The sequence below is a fragment of the Amphiura filiformis genome, chromosome 13 (genome assembly GCF_039555335.1).
Source record: "Amphiura filiformis chromosome 13, Afil_fr2py, whole genome shotgun sequence".
In the NCBI taxonomy this organism is placed as follows: domain Eukaryota; kingdom Metazoa; phylum Echinodermata; class Ophiuroidea; order Amphilepidida; family Amphiuridae; genus Amphiura; species Amphiura filiformis.
This window is the reverse complement of record NC_092640.1, coordinates 54,768,070-54,783,338: the sequence shown is the minus strand read 5'-3', so window position 1 is coordinate 54,783,338 and position 15,269 is coordinate 54,768,070. Positions and strand designations below refer to the sequence as shown.

The 15,269-nt window shown below is 36.7% G+C and overlaps 1 protein-coding gene across 1 annotated transcript in view; it reads right to left on the bottom strand.

Annotated features, from left to right (window-relative positions):
• The window catches only part of LOC140168533 (electroneutral sodium bicarbonate exchanger 1-like), a 73,820-nt gene that overhangs the window by 36,941 nt on the left and 21,610 nt on the right, over positions 1 to 15,269 (bottom strand). The window contains 10 exon segments of the mRNA XM_072191932.1: positions 1,327 to 1,539; positions 2,582 to 2,715; positions 3,872 to 4,012; positions 4,014 to 4,068; positions 4,389 to 4,593; positions 5,224 to 5,317; positions 6,033 to 6,124; positions 7,440 to 7,599; positions 9,871 to 10,025; positions 12,986 to 13,021. Of these exon segments, the coding sequence (XP_072048033.1) occupies positions 1,327 to 1,539; positions 2,582 to 2,715; positions 3,872 to 4,012; positions 4,014 to 4,068; positions 4,389 to 4,593; positions 5,224 to 5,317; positions 6,033 to 6,124; positions 7,440 to 7,599; positions 9,871 to 10,025; positions 12,986 to 13,021 (1,285 nt within the window).

Genomic DNA, 15,269 nt, shown 5'->3' with positions numbered 1-15,269 from the left:
ATATGAAAACAAAGATGTGCTTGTGTTCAACATTGGTTTTTATGATATTTTGATGATTAGTCACTCTTGACACCCTTGTTATCTGCTGCCCTCAGTCGTCAACTGTCTGGGTTGACAAATGAGATAGCTATGTTGTGCGATAAGAAAAAAAAACAGAAGAAAAGTACAGATATACTTTTATACTGTGTTCATTTTGATATCCGATCCATGGACGAAAGAGATAACAGACCACGCATACAATCAGTCAAAGTCTAAGCATCACCCCATAATGAGGGCCGATTGTTCCATGAAATGTGACAGGCAAAACTGCTATGCACTTACTACATATTTTTACGGTCTATCGTCGTAAAGTAAAGTATGTAACGCTCTATCGCCAGATATGCGAAGGTCACGCGGTTGGCATGATTGTTGTTAGACACGGCACGATCGAACAATCGATCTTGCCTTTATCAGACTGCTTTCACATCTGACATTCATCCACTTCAGTAGTAGACCTATGCTTGTTCCAAAAATGCACAAATCTGAATTTGATGAAATTTAAAAGGGTTCTAGATCGGTATGTGTTTATGAATAGAGGCTAACTCTCCATCATTTGCCTCTTGAATATTCATGAGTTAATGAATACTCCAAATTTACATTAGATTCATAAATGTGATGCGATCAAGCAAAATCAGTCGCAACTCGGAAATATTGATTTTGAGAAAGAGCCAAACAAAGAAAACATTTCCTTTTGTTTCCTATTGATTTGGAAACTCTTTAATTGCTCATATCTTTGGAACAGGTTGTTCAATTTCAATGGGGTTTGCTGCAAAATCTAGCTTTGTAAATGCTTTTTACTATCTTATAAGAAACTGAAAATTTAATATTTTCGAGTTCTGACCGATTTTGCTTGATCGAGTCAAAAATGAAGAGCTTGTTTTAAGTCCACAACCACATGTTTCTCATTTACTTGTGTGATACAATCACAATTACTTTGACAAGTTTGACATATTAGCAACAATGACATTGTACCAACAACAAACCATTATTTACCACAACAATGCTGTTTAACAATATGCAGACTATTGTTCTCATTTGGGAACCAAAGGCCTCACACAGTATTGTTACTGTGCATCCATCCACTGTTTGCTTTGTAATGGTGCATGCAACTGAAATTACTATACCTAGAGCATCACAGACCATTGCAATGTTGCACAGGTAAATCAGAAACGTGTGTTTGTGGACTTAACATGATTTGGATCCAAGCTCTTCAAATACAGATGATGAGATGAGGCTGCAGAAACTCGCATCATGAATATTCATGAGTTTGTAAAGAGGTCAACTCACCTTTTAATTGGGTATTTTTCATAGACTCCGTAAAGTTTATGCAGCGCTTCATATATAAAGATGAACGAGATGAGACTGGAGAAACTCTCTTCCGTGAAGCGAGTGAAGTACTTCACCATGGCACTCATGTCTGTTGCTACTAGTATGATGCACAACGTGGCAGTCCAGATACCAATCCAAAATCGGAAGGACAGGTAATCGAAACCCATTGAGCTGTCAAGACAGAAATCAATATTATAAACACATCAATATATTATAAACTGCAACATTTAGAGAATAAATGTATTGTTTTTAGCCGCTGGAGTGCATCTATCGTCTCATATAACACGGGCAACATCATTATTTTAAGTATACGCCAAAAATAATGATGTCGCCCGTGTTATATGAGACGATAGATGCACTCCAGCAGCTAAAAACAACACCTTTATTCTCATTCTTAAACACTTCAATTCAAATGAAAATATCATACAAATTTTAATCAAATTAAATCCTACATTTTGCAAGGAATTACCTAAAATCGATCAGTCCCGTTGTTGCTTTGTGCCTCCAATTGGTCCAAATAGCGAGTACGCGTCGACGCACACGTGCTGACCCGTGTGATATCGTGCCATATCACACGGGTAAAGCTGGGTAAGAACCAATAAGATTGCAGGAACGTTCTCAAGTGTTTAAGAATTATTCATATCGCCTTTAGGCGTGAAACTCAAGAGTAACGACTTAAGGTCTAAACTTTGAATTTTAATATTATAAACTTGTTAATTTTGTTAGCCAAATCCAAAATGTATTACTCATGGAACTGAGTTTTCGCTATCTTGTCTGATGGCTTGATCACCGATGAACGGGTCCACTGCTTTTCCCGCGAAATTTGGTCGCTAACAACGCATCCTCGTTACCCGGACCAAACAACCACATTTCGCGGGAAAAGCGGTGGATCAGTTCATCTGTGATCAAGCAACATGGCGAAAGCTCAATTCTGTGAGTAATAAATTTTGGATTTGGCTAACAAACTTAACCAGTTTAGGATCTCAACAATCCTACTTAATAAATATCTTTGGGGACATCAATATATTGATTCAATATAGTGGAATAGACACATGCAAGACACTGTTATAAAACAGGAGTCCTGCTCCTCCTGCATGATCAATATGATCACCTTTAGTAAAAACAGGCAATGATCACTGATGGTTAAAACAAAAGTTACACCCCCACACTCTCCTGTTTAATAACTTTCCAAGACTCTAAAAGCTCAACTTACTCGCAGAATGACACTAGAATCTTCTCGTAGATTAATATGGGTCCTGTGCTCCCCAAGATCGTCAGTGGCTGACCCGAGAACAACGCAAATCCAATCCCACAAATAGCAGCCCCCAATAAACTTTCAAGTGTGGCCTGGAGGAGAGAAAATAACAACATTATGTTAAGGCAAACAAACAAACACATTTGTTTTCTGTAGGGGTGTACATTTAGGGAATTTCTTGTGCATTTTTTTTTACCGCATTCCATTTTTCATTTGAGAAATCCGGAGAAAATTGCATTTTCATGCACAAAATTACTAAGAAAATCTTTTTCAGAAAAACAATTTTGTGTCAAACATGGGGTCATCGGTTTGTATATTTACAACTCATTCCACATCCCATATATGGCATGATAAACAGTGCCCTCGCTTTTTAATTTATCGGACGAGTGAGCTTTAATGCCATGATTAAACAAAATCCCTTACATCCACTTGACCCAATTTTGAGTATCCAAAAGTATCTAACAAATCATCAGAAAAATCATTCTGATATGAAGGGGTTTGCAACAAAAGCTTTTTGCCGGGATGCTCATCCTACCAGGCATCCCTCCAAACAAAAATTGCTTTTGTTGCAGATTTCCCCTTATATCACTTTTCATTTGATGATTTATTAAAATTTTCTCAAAAAATTTTGTAAAGTATATTTGGATGTAATCCCATTTTGCTAAACAAAGCTCTTTTCATGTACAGTTTGATTAGCTCATAATCGGCGGGCCTTACACCAATATATTTTATTTCGAGAATTGTCTTGTGACATGCGCTGCCGCTAGAAGTATCACAAATTATTAATTGAAGTCCTATAGATGAGTTGATTCTGACGTCAACGCATCATCACAATTTCCATAGTTTTTTGCCTGGCAGTATGCGCGCGCATCAAATTTTGTTCAGGGCTCGTGCTTTTAAAACTCCCGCCACATCGCAATAAGGCTATTGAACAGTGTAGTCGTTGCATGGAGTTCACTCAAGCATATCAATGTACCAGTCCCTTGCCTTTGTTGATAAACATTGAGGTCAACTCATCTATACTTTTTTTACTTTATTTTACACACGCAATATAGACATGACAGGTCAACTATATCACTCTTAACGTGGGTCTACTTTTCTGCATGGTGGTAAAAGCTTTACAATTCTCGCCGAATATGAGCTGATCAAAGTATAGGTATTTTTGAGTCACAGGACGATAGTTCAAAGTTGAATAATTGGGCTAATAAATTGCGACTTTGGCAACACTGTAATAGGCTTCATTCTTACCATGTAATCATGAGTTGCTTCTCCTAGTAATCCTCCAAATGTAATGACTGGTGTGATACAAGCAAAATACATGAAGATAAAAGAGGCAATACATTGGATGTGTAGGGCGTGTGATATCGGTTCCATAATGCGAGGAGCCGCTTTTCGTCTTCGCGCAAATATTCTGCAAATCGTCTTCGATCAAACCGCCAAATATTCTGCAAATCAAAATGAAATGAAACAGAAGATGTAAAGGTAATAATTTAAAGGTAAGCAAATAATCATAATGATGTATCATGTTGTCTGTCTGTAAGAAATGCCATGGGGCGTCAAATTTATTCGAAAGAAAGGGCTTTAATTTGAAACAAATTTTCATGAGAAAAGCAATCAGGGCGAAAATCAGGGAAATCGTTCTGTTCAGACCAGCATGGTCATCTTATTCCTCTCCAAGACCACTACTGCCTCCACCATTACCTCCTGTTCCTCCTTCATCAGTTCCATCTCATATACAGACAGACAGACAGACAGACAAACTTACCTTCCCGTTCTGTTCAGACCAGCATGTTCTTCTTCCGCTGGTTTTTCATGACCTCCATTGCCTCCACCATTACCCCCAGCTCCTCCTCCATCAGTTCCGTCTAATATTCCTGCGGAGGAGTTGACATGTGACAGTCGCTGCTCTCGTTGGTTCTGTGAGGGTTCCAACTTGGGAGGCTCAATTCTGATATTAGGATCCCATACACCTGAAATCGGGAAAAAGAGGCTGTGTCATTGGGATAGTCCATTTAAAATCCACTGTGGAATTTTTATGCTATTTAACAAGTTGACCTGAAATTACCTTTGACCTTAGTACCTGACCTTGATTATCAACACCGCATAAAGGTTCCCACAGTGCAGCTATAACTAAGTTAGATTGCAAATTGTATTTGGACTGTTCCTATGAGAACAAATTTAACCAAAATCTAACATAATGGTATTTTACAAGTTGATCTCAAATGACCTTTGATCTCATCATGGAGGTTCCCATAGTGCAGCTATGACCCAAGTTTGATATAAAATTGGATAAAATAAGCCCATACTAATTCGTCGAGCTATGAGTTTTGAATATATTACAAAATTCAAAGTGAGCTTAATAAATATTGGGTGAAAAGCATCTAATTTTATCATTATGTTTTGGATACTTTCATACACTTGGATTAACCAAAACATCATAATGGTTGCATTAGGATTTGAAATGTTAATATTCGAGACAAAATCTTAACCAAAAGTCTGACATATTGTTGACAGACACACTGACTCAACATGCTTCCACAAGGTCTCTCCTTCGGACAACCTGAAGATGTTTAATCAAGTGTATGCTTGATTATACCTACCTGGAGGCAAGACCGTGACCTGGTCTAAGAACTCATCAATACCAGCGAGTAAATCTTCTGTGTTTTTGGCTTTGTAGGCTACATCATGGAAAATCTACAAAGAAAAAGTTTTAGAAATCATATTGATTTTCAATTTTGTACATTTGAAGGATAATCCACATCCTACTTGTCATGTACCGTATTCCTTGTAAGAAATGCTCCACCTCTAATAAAAAATTGACAAAAATGCAAACATTTCCATGCTATATTGTGTGAGTAAGCTAAAAACTTGCATCAGTCATGTCAATCTTGTCAGTGACAGTCGCTAAATTGCATGGATAAAACCTATTATGACTCCAACTTCCATCCATATAATTGCCTAATTATGGTAGAATTTCACCAGATTCTTGCTTGATGATGCACATACGGATGTAATTTTAATGTATTTACCACACATATGATATTTTCCATGGGTGTCGCCATAATACTAGTATTCACATAGCCGTAAATCCCTCCTTTCTACAGGAGCACCATCGGGAAATTTAACCAGAATTTACATTTTTTTCACTGACAATTCACCTTCAATAACCCCCCGCCTTTGGACAAATACAACGCCCCCGGGGCGTTTATTACAAACAATACGGTATGTGCAAAAACTGTTGGGGGACTTTACTAAGTTTTACTGCCAGATGCCATTACCACTTTGGCTTCAAATCGTAGTACATGAATGAAAATGAATAACACACCAGAATTGAGGTGGTACATCATTCCAGTCCAATACGGCAAGATTTAGACAAGAGACTTAGGAGGTAGATTTAAGGAAAACTTACTTCATCAGACATCAGTGTAGCAATACATCTACCAATCTCATGATATCTACTGTTGTCTTCTTCTGAATGAGGTCCAAGCATTATGAACAAAACCTGGATGAAAAGGAGAAAATGACATAGCGCTATACAAATTAATGTTGTAAGTGCATTTTGGGATTTTGCAGAAGAAGCATTTTTGTCAATTTGACCTTAATATGTGTAATGATCAAGGGAATTATTTATTATTGTCATAACCCTTATCATTAAAAATATAAATAATTAATTCATGTTTAATAATAATGTTTTTAAGTTTTCTGAAACTGTAAAAGCCCATTTTACGAATTTTCTTTACAAAGTCAAACATCAATTTATCAGATAGGTCGGAAAGGGCAAAGTGTATAAAAAAAAGAAGTTTAATAGCGATTTGGCTTTTGGGAATATCTCTTTTCAATGATTTTGCAAGAGAAGCATTTTCATTTCAATTTGATTGTCACATTTATTGCTTTTTAATTAATTACTTCTACAACTGGTAAAATGGCTTAAAATGTGTTCAGTTATCTATATTTTCATACAACCTAGCAACAAAATTTCTTCAAAAATGTCACGTACAACACTCTTGCAGTGTAAGTGAAGTTCACTGCACCCACCCAACAATTGATTAACAGTCTTCAGAATTTCAAGTTTGATCACAAACGTCTAAATCAGAAATGTTGATTTCTGATGATTTCAAACAATTACATTGCTGCAACATTTTTTTACAGGGCGACAGAAGATAAAGCAGTTCTCGAACCACAAGTCTCGTCTGCTTTCGTGACTGCCTGAAGAATGATACCACCTGCGAATCAAAACCCAGGACTTCCGGAGTGCACTTGGCCATGAGAGTTAAGTTACTCAAGCACATTTTGTTTCAAATGCACAAATGTTATTTATGAAATAATGTGTCAAGAAATCCACATGGTAATAACTCATTCCACATACCAGTAGCAGCCAAACAGTACCCCTATTTATTATCAAAAACGGAGATAAAAAGAATTTATCGCGTCTGACGTCACCTGTCAATCAAACTCGAGCAGGGTTTGTTTACAAGTGTTGTGATGATGACTTGCTGAAGGTCACCCAAGCGCACTGATTGTGAATTTTGCACCTTCAAAGCCATGCAAACCATCTCAAAAGTTAGGTCTTTATAGTAGGAAACTCTTTTTCGAAGGCATCATGTCAACAATGCCAAAAGCTGCTTTTTGCCTTGTAAAAGTCTCGTAATTTTTTCGCCATTTGATGTATTCCTTTTCTTGATCAGCACCAGAAAGATCAGTCTTCCTTTTCGCGCTATTAACCTGTGTAAACCAATCAAGGATCGTAATTGACAGTGACATCAGACGCGATAAATTCTTTTTATCTCTGTCTTTAATTATACCCACTCTGTCTCTTACCTTGTGGGAATTGGTACCTCTGTCAGGTCACCCAAGCACACAGATTGTGCTAATCGTACAAATGCTATAATAGGTCTTGACAGGAAATCCACTTCACCAACGAGGACGTTGGATGCCTCAGCACCTGCCGGTATCTTCTTCATAAAATGCTGTTTGTGCTGATGATTTTGAAAGTAAACAAAATATGTGATGAAACTGTTAATATGTTAACTTATTAAACTTCCCCAATTCCAAGATGCACATGGGTATATTCAAGCTACAAAAACCTTAACATCCAACAGGCAATATTATAAACACATCAATCAATGTTTGATATCAAAGATAGGATGCAGATCATTTTGTAATCTACTATTGACCCATTGCGTGGATGTATTATTTGGCTACCAAAACAAGGCTCCCAAAAAAGTGCATTTATGTTTTTTCGTGCTATTGTAGCAAAGTGCCAGAAGGCTTTTGCAAAGCATATGCGGTAATTAAAGCATGCGTTTAGAAAGCGTACGCACAAACAACACACTCGTAGATCCTTGTTTTGAGATGGCCGTGGAAAGGGTCAACAGTCTGTCAAATTATTAATTTGGCAATTAAGAGGAAACAAAAAGAGTTGAGAATTTGATTAAGTCTTATATATCTTTTAAGCTCATTACAGACATTGCCGGCTGTTTCATGCATAAATTAACCACCTGTTGATTCGGCCATGCAACACAGCCGCATCCAGATTTGAATATCTCGACAAATTTGTGCCACCAGCTAAAATACAAATCTCTTACTGGATCAAGCAGAGAATTCAATATGAATTCACTCTCAAAATCAGACAGGCATTATCTACCTACAATCATGTGCAGCATGTGTTGGGACACTTGAGGGCCCGATGCATGTGGACAGTAGGAAAGGATTTTGAGCTCTGCTCTACCCCTCCATCCCATTCCAAAAAATGTTGGGGTAGACATAAAATAGCACAAACATATGCCACTCCATTCAGCACTGTACATTGTTGAAGGGGAGCGGGATGTGTGAAGGCATCAAGTATCCCAACAATTGTGCGCATGATTGTAGTGTTGTGCTACATTTACATAAAACGTCACAATGGGACGCGGAAGATGGTCAGACATACGTTTACTTGATGTGAAGAACTACAAAAACATGAAGAAAAAAATGCACAATTTTCACTAGTTTCCTTTACACTTGTAACAATTGAATTTTGGATGTATCACAATAATGGACTAGCTATATTCCAGTTGCAATCTTCCTATAGACCACTTGACATCAGTGTTTATCAACAACGGCGAGGGACTGGTCTATCGATATGCTTGAACGAACCACTACACTGTTCAATGGCTTTCTTGTACTATATGAAATATGGTGGGTGATTTAAAATGTACATGCCCTGAGCAAAATACGATGCGTACGCACACTGCAGGGCAAAGAACAATGTAAATTGCCATAATTTGCACGCATACTGCCGGGCAATGACGTCACATGTCAAGAGGTCTATAGTCCTGACATCTTGAAGGTAAATCAAGTATAAAATAAATCATGTGATAACATGTATTTGCACCCATGACAATCAAGGTAAATGCAACCGTATTCATGGCGAAAGGCAGATGCCCTCTGTTGAAAGAAAAATTATGTCTGCATCCAATTCCATGCTAAAGTCATTATTGTTTTTCCTAATTCAGATTGTAATGTATTTGAATAAACTTACATACCCTGCAAAAATCATATGCAATGTTGATAAAACTGTGGTGCATGGGATGGTTATAATACAACAATCAGTCATGATAGACAGAGGGACATGCACCAATTTGCGACAAAGGTGTTTGAATTAAATAGTGATTTTCTTTGTTTTGCTCAAAATTAAAGGGGAACATTTTCGAGAGTGAAAAGAAATATAAATCTTAATTCTTCTGGAAATGTTACAACATGGCTTTATGAATGAGGCCTTCTTAATTTGATACTGACTGAGCTGTACAAACAGTTAACAAAGTACCCTAAATCAGTGTATCCCTTAGGCTAGAAAAAAATTCCTTGGTTATCCATAGATCCCATTCCAAGGGTAGGGTCGGTCGGTCAGATTTTATTTTAAATAATTATTTTAAGGTCATTGCCAAAACATGACAGTTTGCCTTGAGATAAATTAAATAACCCAAATAGGTGTGATTTAGGATATTTCTCTAAACTGCATACCACTTCATTTATGTTTTTATAAGTGTAAAGAAATTGTTTAAAAAACTATTCAGGATGTCAAAAATTTTGAAAGAAAAAAAACCCAACCAACTTTTTTTGATATTTTAAAAATTAGGGTTGGTATTCTTTTGCACAGGAAACCCCCCCCCAAAAAAAAAAAAAAAAAACACCCAACAAACACCCTTTTCCCCAGATTTGCCAGATTGAGATCCAGGATGAGGACAAACTTCTTTTGTTTTCCTTACCTTCATACTTGTAGCGCTGGCAACTCTAGGCAGATTAGTAATAGAATTTTTCTTGTCAAGTTTGTGGTCGGAATTTTTCTTGTCGAGTTTGTGGTCGGAGCCTTTCTTTTCTAGCTTGCTATCTGAGCTGTTGTGTCCTGAGGCTTCCATTGCAGCTGTAAGAAAAGGGAGTTAAAATTTCATAACATGTGAGAAAATTATGTTTGATTTGTCTATTCATTTTTAAAAAATCACAAGAAAAAAATGTGCAACTCACATCAAGTTGGAAGTGGAGCAAATCTGAACTGAAAACCATGGTTAGGCTATTCAAGTTGAAATTCATACACCCATATGGAAGACATGACCTTAATATTCCACAGATGGAGTGTGAATTTGAAATCAACACCCCCCTGTATTGGAGATTAAGGTCAAGTCTTCGAGGTCAAGGGGTGTACTGTATGGATTTCAACTGAAATAGCACACTGACCCATGACCGCCAATGAAAAGCGCTGACCATCCCGAATCCCTAAATCTGTATATACATGGACATTGCATTTTCCCCTGCTACTCTTGCATTTTTTTCACAGCAAATAAAACAAACAAAAAATCCCAAAACAGGACATCTGGGTCGGTCGGGTCTGTAGAACAGCTTTTTTTATCGCCTAATCGAATATTGTTTTCCCAAACAATTAGACATAAACATGTTTTGATCTACTGCTTTATCACAGCATAAATAATGGGCTATTCCAGTTGAAATCCATACACCCCTATATTTATCACCTTAATCTTCCATGCAAGGAGTTTGAATTTCAAATAGGGGTTACCTCAATAGGTGACTCCATTTGAAATCAACAATTGAGATTAAGGGCAGCCAATGAAAGTTGCTGAATATCCTGGAATCCCTAAATCTGTAAATAAATAGAATTTTTTTCTCCCCGCTTTGCGTTCATTTTTTAAAAGTCAAAATAAATTCACTTTTTGCCCAAAACAGCTGATTTTACTTGAATACACCACATACAGGGAGTGCAAACTTCAAATGGGGATACCTGAATGGTGACTCCATTTGAAATCTACACTCCCTTTATGGGATATTAAGGGGTGTATGGATTTCAAAATTAGAAGTCTTGCTCAAGAGTTTAGTGTCTTTTGGCTGGGGCTAAAAATTGACCAATAACCAGATTTTGATATTTGTCTCTCCCCCAGAAATGTGGTTTTTGACTTATTTGATGCAAGGTAAAGTCACTATTGCAGGGATTGGCTTTTCAAAATGAGATTAATAAGAGCTGTAGAATGCTCTCAGTGGCGTATCGTCTTAGGGGCACGTGCCCCCCCCCCCAATCGATCTGAAATTTTAAAAATCCCATAGGAAAATTGCCTAAAATGGCTTGTACCCCCCAATCAGATCCGGTGCCCCCCAATGTGATGACCCATGCTACGCCACTGAATGCTCTTCTGGTCTCTTCAAGAGCTTTAGAAGAGCTGTTTGAACAAGTCATCTAGAGGAGCTATAAATCGCTCTTGCAAATACAACTTAAGAGGAGTTGTAGAGGAGCGATTGCTCTCACTCCTCTCAAAAGGCAGTCCCTGCTAATAGTGTAAATTGTAAATGTGTAAAAACAGCAAGTTTGGGGAAAAACAGGTTATTCACTTGTAATCTGCCACAACCCATAAATCGCCTGTAAGAGGAGTTGTAGAGAAGCTCTCTTCCAAAAGGCAGAAGTAAATTGAATGTGTTTGTAATCTGCCACAACCCTGTGGAAAAGAAGTCTTCCACAGAAGATTGAATTGGGTAGGGATAAGTATTTTGAAAGACTTACTCCTCTTGTATATGGTTTTTACCTATACCTTCCACAACTGGAGTAAGTATTTCAAATGGAAGTTCCCTACTGTCTATTCTAATTGAAACCTATACTCCCTCTAGGCTAAAATATTCCACAGGGGGAGTGTGGATTTGAATGTAATAGCCCTATGACATTATATTGATGTGACAAGAGATATCTGTATGTTGCTTCAAATAAAATAAAAGAATATATTATGTCTAACACTAACTTTGATGATATCACATTCATTAAAAATCTCGGCATCTCGACCCTGAATACAAACACACTTCAAACCAAATCGACCACGTCAAACAAATAATATCTTTTACACATTGTATGGGTGCGGTCACACACACAAACTATAAACTATATTTAAAAACATGCCCAGAATTTTATCATTACACTCAATGATATTTTTTTGGATAAAATTTGGACAAGTTCTCAAAATATCAACTTTTAATCAAAGCAAAAAATATTAATAAATAAAATGACATACGGAAATACACTGTATAAGTGGTAATTTTTGGGGAGGGTTTGATATTCGTGATTATGCAAATCTAGCCGCAGTTGTAAATTAAAAACACACAATATTTTCAATAATACATTGCACATATGGGGCAGGATTGAGCGACAGCAAAAAGTCACGGTTTTTGACGCAAGGCGTTGATTGAGATGCCTCCACCATGGGGCGATTTAAATTCAAAAAGATTTTATATCAGCTAAATGTCAAACTGTATGAGTGGTAAACAAACAAACATAACCTCAAATGACCTTTGACCTTGGATACCACTAATACATGAAGGTACTCAGTCATAATGCAACGATGGCCCAAGTTTGATATAAAATTGGATCGATTGAGCCCATATTTATTTGCCGAGCTATGAGTTTAAAAATATTGGACGAGACATAGTTAAGTCCAATATTTTAAAACTCATAGCGAGATGAATATATATTGGGCATAAAGCATCAAAATTTATCATTATTATGTTTGGATCAAATATTTTCACACACTTGGATTCATCAAAACATAATAATGGTCGCAACAGGATTTAAACTGTTTATATACAAAAACAGTATGTCTTGTGGTGGAGGCATAACAAATCGCACAAATATTTGTACATGAAAATCAGGGGTTTAGCTAGCCCACGTTGAGTGTTGGTTAATTTTATCAATCAATTAATAGAGTCCTGGCTCAGGTACAACCTTTTTTGCGAACATGATGGATTGGGAAATAGGCTAGTATCAGTCGCGAGCACGGCAGTTCACACAGCTAGAACCCTGATGAAAATAATGGCTTATACAGTGTATAGACAAACCTATAGAACTTGTAGAGCTTCTTTTTGATGAATCACCTTGACATAATGCAAAAAAAAAATTGGAACAAAATAAAATAAATATTTCTAACAATCTTTTTGTGAATTTTTCTAATTATACTCGGGGAGCTGATCCTGGCTGTGATGGATAATGAAGCCTGATTACTCCCCATTCCAGAAAAATACAGCACTAATTTTTTGTTTTTTATAAAATATTCTTGTTTTGCCAAATGAAACCCTAATGAAATCCCAATCCTTTAGTTAGTCCTAACTGGCAATAAAAGTAAAATTTTAATATTTGACTAATTTTTGGAAGTAAGGGCCAAAAATATGCATTTTATGTTTTTTTTCGTATACTGTGACAATCAAGCCCGCCCAGAGACTTGTACTAAGACTATTTTCAGTTAATGCATTCCAATTCTGGGAAAAGACATGTTTCAAAGTGAAATTTGAGCAAACCTTTGTCAAGATTTTGAGTGCTTAGACTTGTTCAAAGTCTTCGATTTTTGTGACTCAATTGTCAGAAAACATGCCAAAAATAATAGTTTCTGGCTCTTTTTTCAAGAAATGAGTACAATAGTGAACTTTTTCTTTGATCTCCAGCTAGTACTAAATACAGTCTGTCCACTTAGAAGTACAAACCAAATCTGTGGCATCGGGGTTCGATGCTTTGCACACGCTGAGCGCTGACGCTTGACAGCAGAAGAGCGTGAGTGCACAAATCATCGCGCAGCAGTTGGCGCGCCAAAGAAGCATTGCACTGAAATAATTATTCTCATACCTCCAGTTTCCGAGGTCTATTTACTTTGTACTTCTATGTGGACAGACTATAAATGATTAGGATTGATATAAGTTTCATTTGGCAGACCTTAATAATATTTCTTATATCCCAAAAAGTTAGTGCTGCATTTTTCTGGAATGGTGGATAAGGTTCTGTACCTATATAGATCTGCATTCCTGAATGATGCTAAATGGTTTATAAGGTGTGTCTTAGGCATCAGTTGTCCTGTTAAGTATGCTGAGGCTTGTGGGCTGATGCCTGTGCATAGTGTACTGTAAAATGCTTTGCATAGCCTCATGTCAATGCAACACTGAGAAATGGGCTATTTCACAGGCATTGAGTTTTGCAATGTGACAGGTGTGCTGTAAATCTGCACGCCTGGATAACCCGAGTGTGCTTTTAGGTGTGTGCAAATCGCACACCTAAATAAACCAAGGTGTGCTTTTTTCAAAACTGGTGTATGACTATGATTTCATTTTCAGCTAAAACTTCAATTGTGACAACATACATGTACTTTTTTTAAATTTCTATGGTAAAAGCTCTGGGGTAATGAATGGTGTATCTGCATAGATGTCCCTGGACTTTGGACTTATTGCTAGTGTCATTTGTAATTTTTTTTTTTTAATTAGTTTTTTTTTGGATTTAGAATGTCCCTAGAATGTCCTGGAACTTTAGAATGTCCCTGGAATTTTTTTTATTAAAAAAAAAATTACAAAAGATTTAAAAATTATAAATTCTTGTTTAAAATAGGCAAATTTGTAAAATCACATAATAATCTATGAATGATTTTAAAATGCATTTGTTTTGTATGCTTCTTTACTTCATAAATAGGTTGTAATGTGAACATCAATTATAAATTTGCCTATTTTGAACATGAATTTATAATTTTTAAAATCTTTTTTGTAATTTTTTTTTCAAGTTTAAAAAAAAAATTAAAAATATTTCCAGGGACATTTTTAAGTTCCAGGGACATTCTAAATAAAAATTAAAACTTAAAAAAAAAAAAAAAAAAAAAAATTTTTTTTTTTTTTTTAGGTGTGCGAAAAATCGCACCCTCTGCGTATTTTCAGGCGGCGGCGTGCATGTAATCGCACTCGCACGCCTTTAAAACTCAATCCTGATTTCAGTTGAAATCCATCATCCATGGAAGACATGACCTTTATCTCCCACACAGGGGGTTAGATTTCAATTGGAATCACCCATTTAGGTAATCCCATTTGAAATTCACACTCCCTGTGTGGACGATTAAGATCATGTCTTCCATAGGGGGTGTGTGGATTTCAACTGGAATAGCCCAATCAGTTCTTCCTTCATGTAAGCATACACACAATTAGCCTATTGTCAAGATTTCATTGTGTCGCTTAGCAGGTAAACCTCTTATATGCTTTTGGCCCCTGAACATGTTTAAAAGAAAAACTGCCAACAGGTTACATAGGAGGTTTTGTTTTAAACATGTTCAGGGGCCAATGACACATAGGGGGGTTTTCCTGCCCAACGTCGATTGAG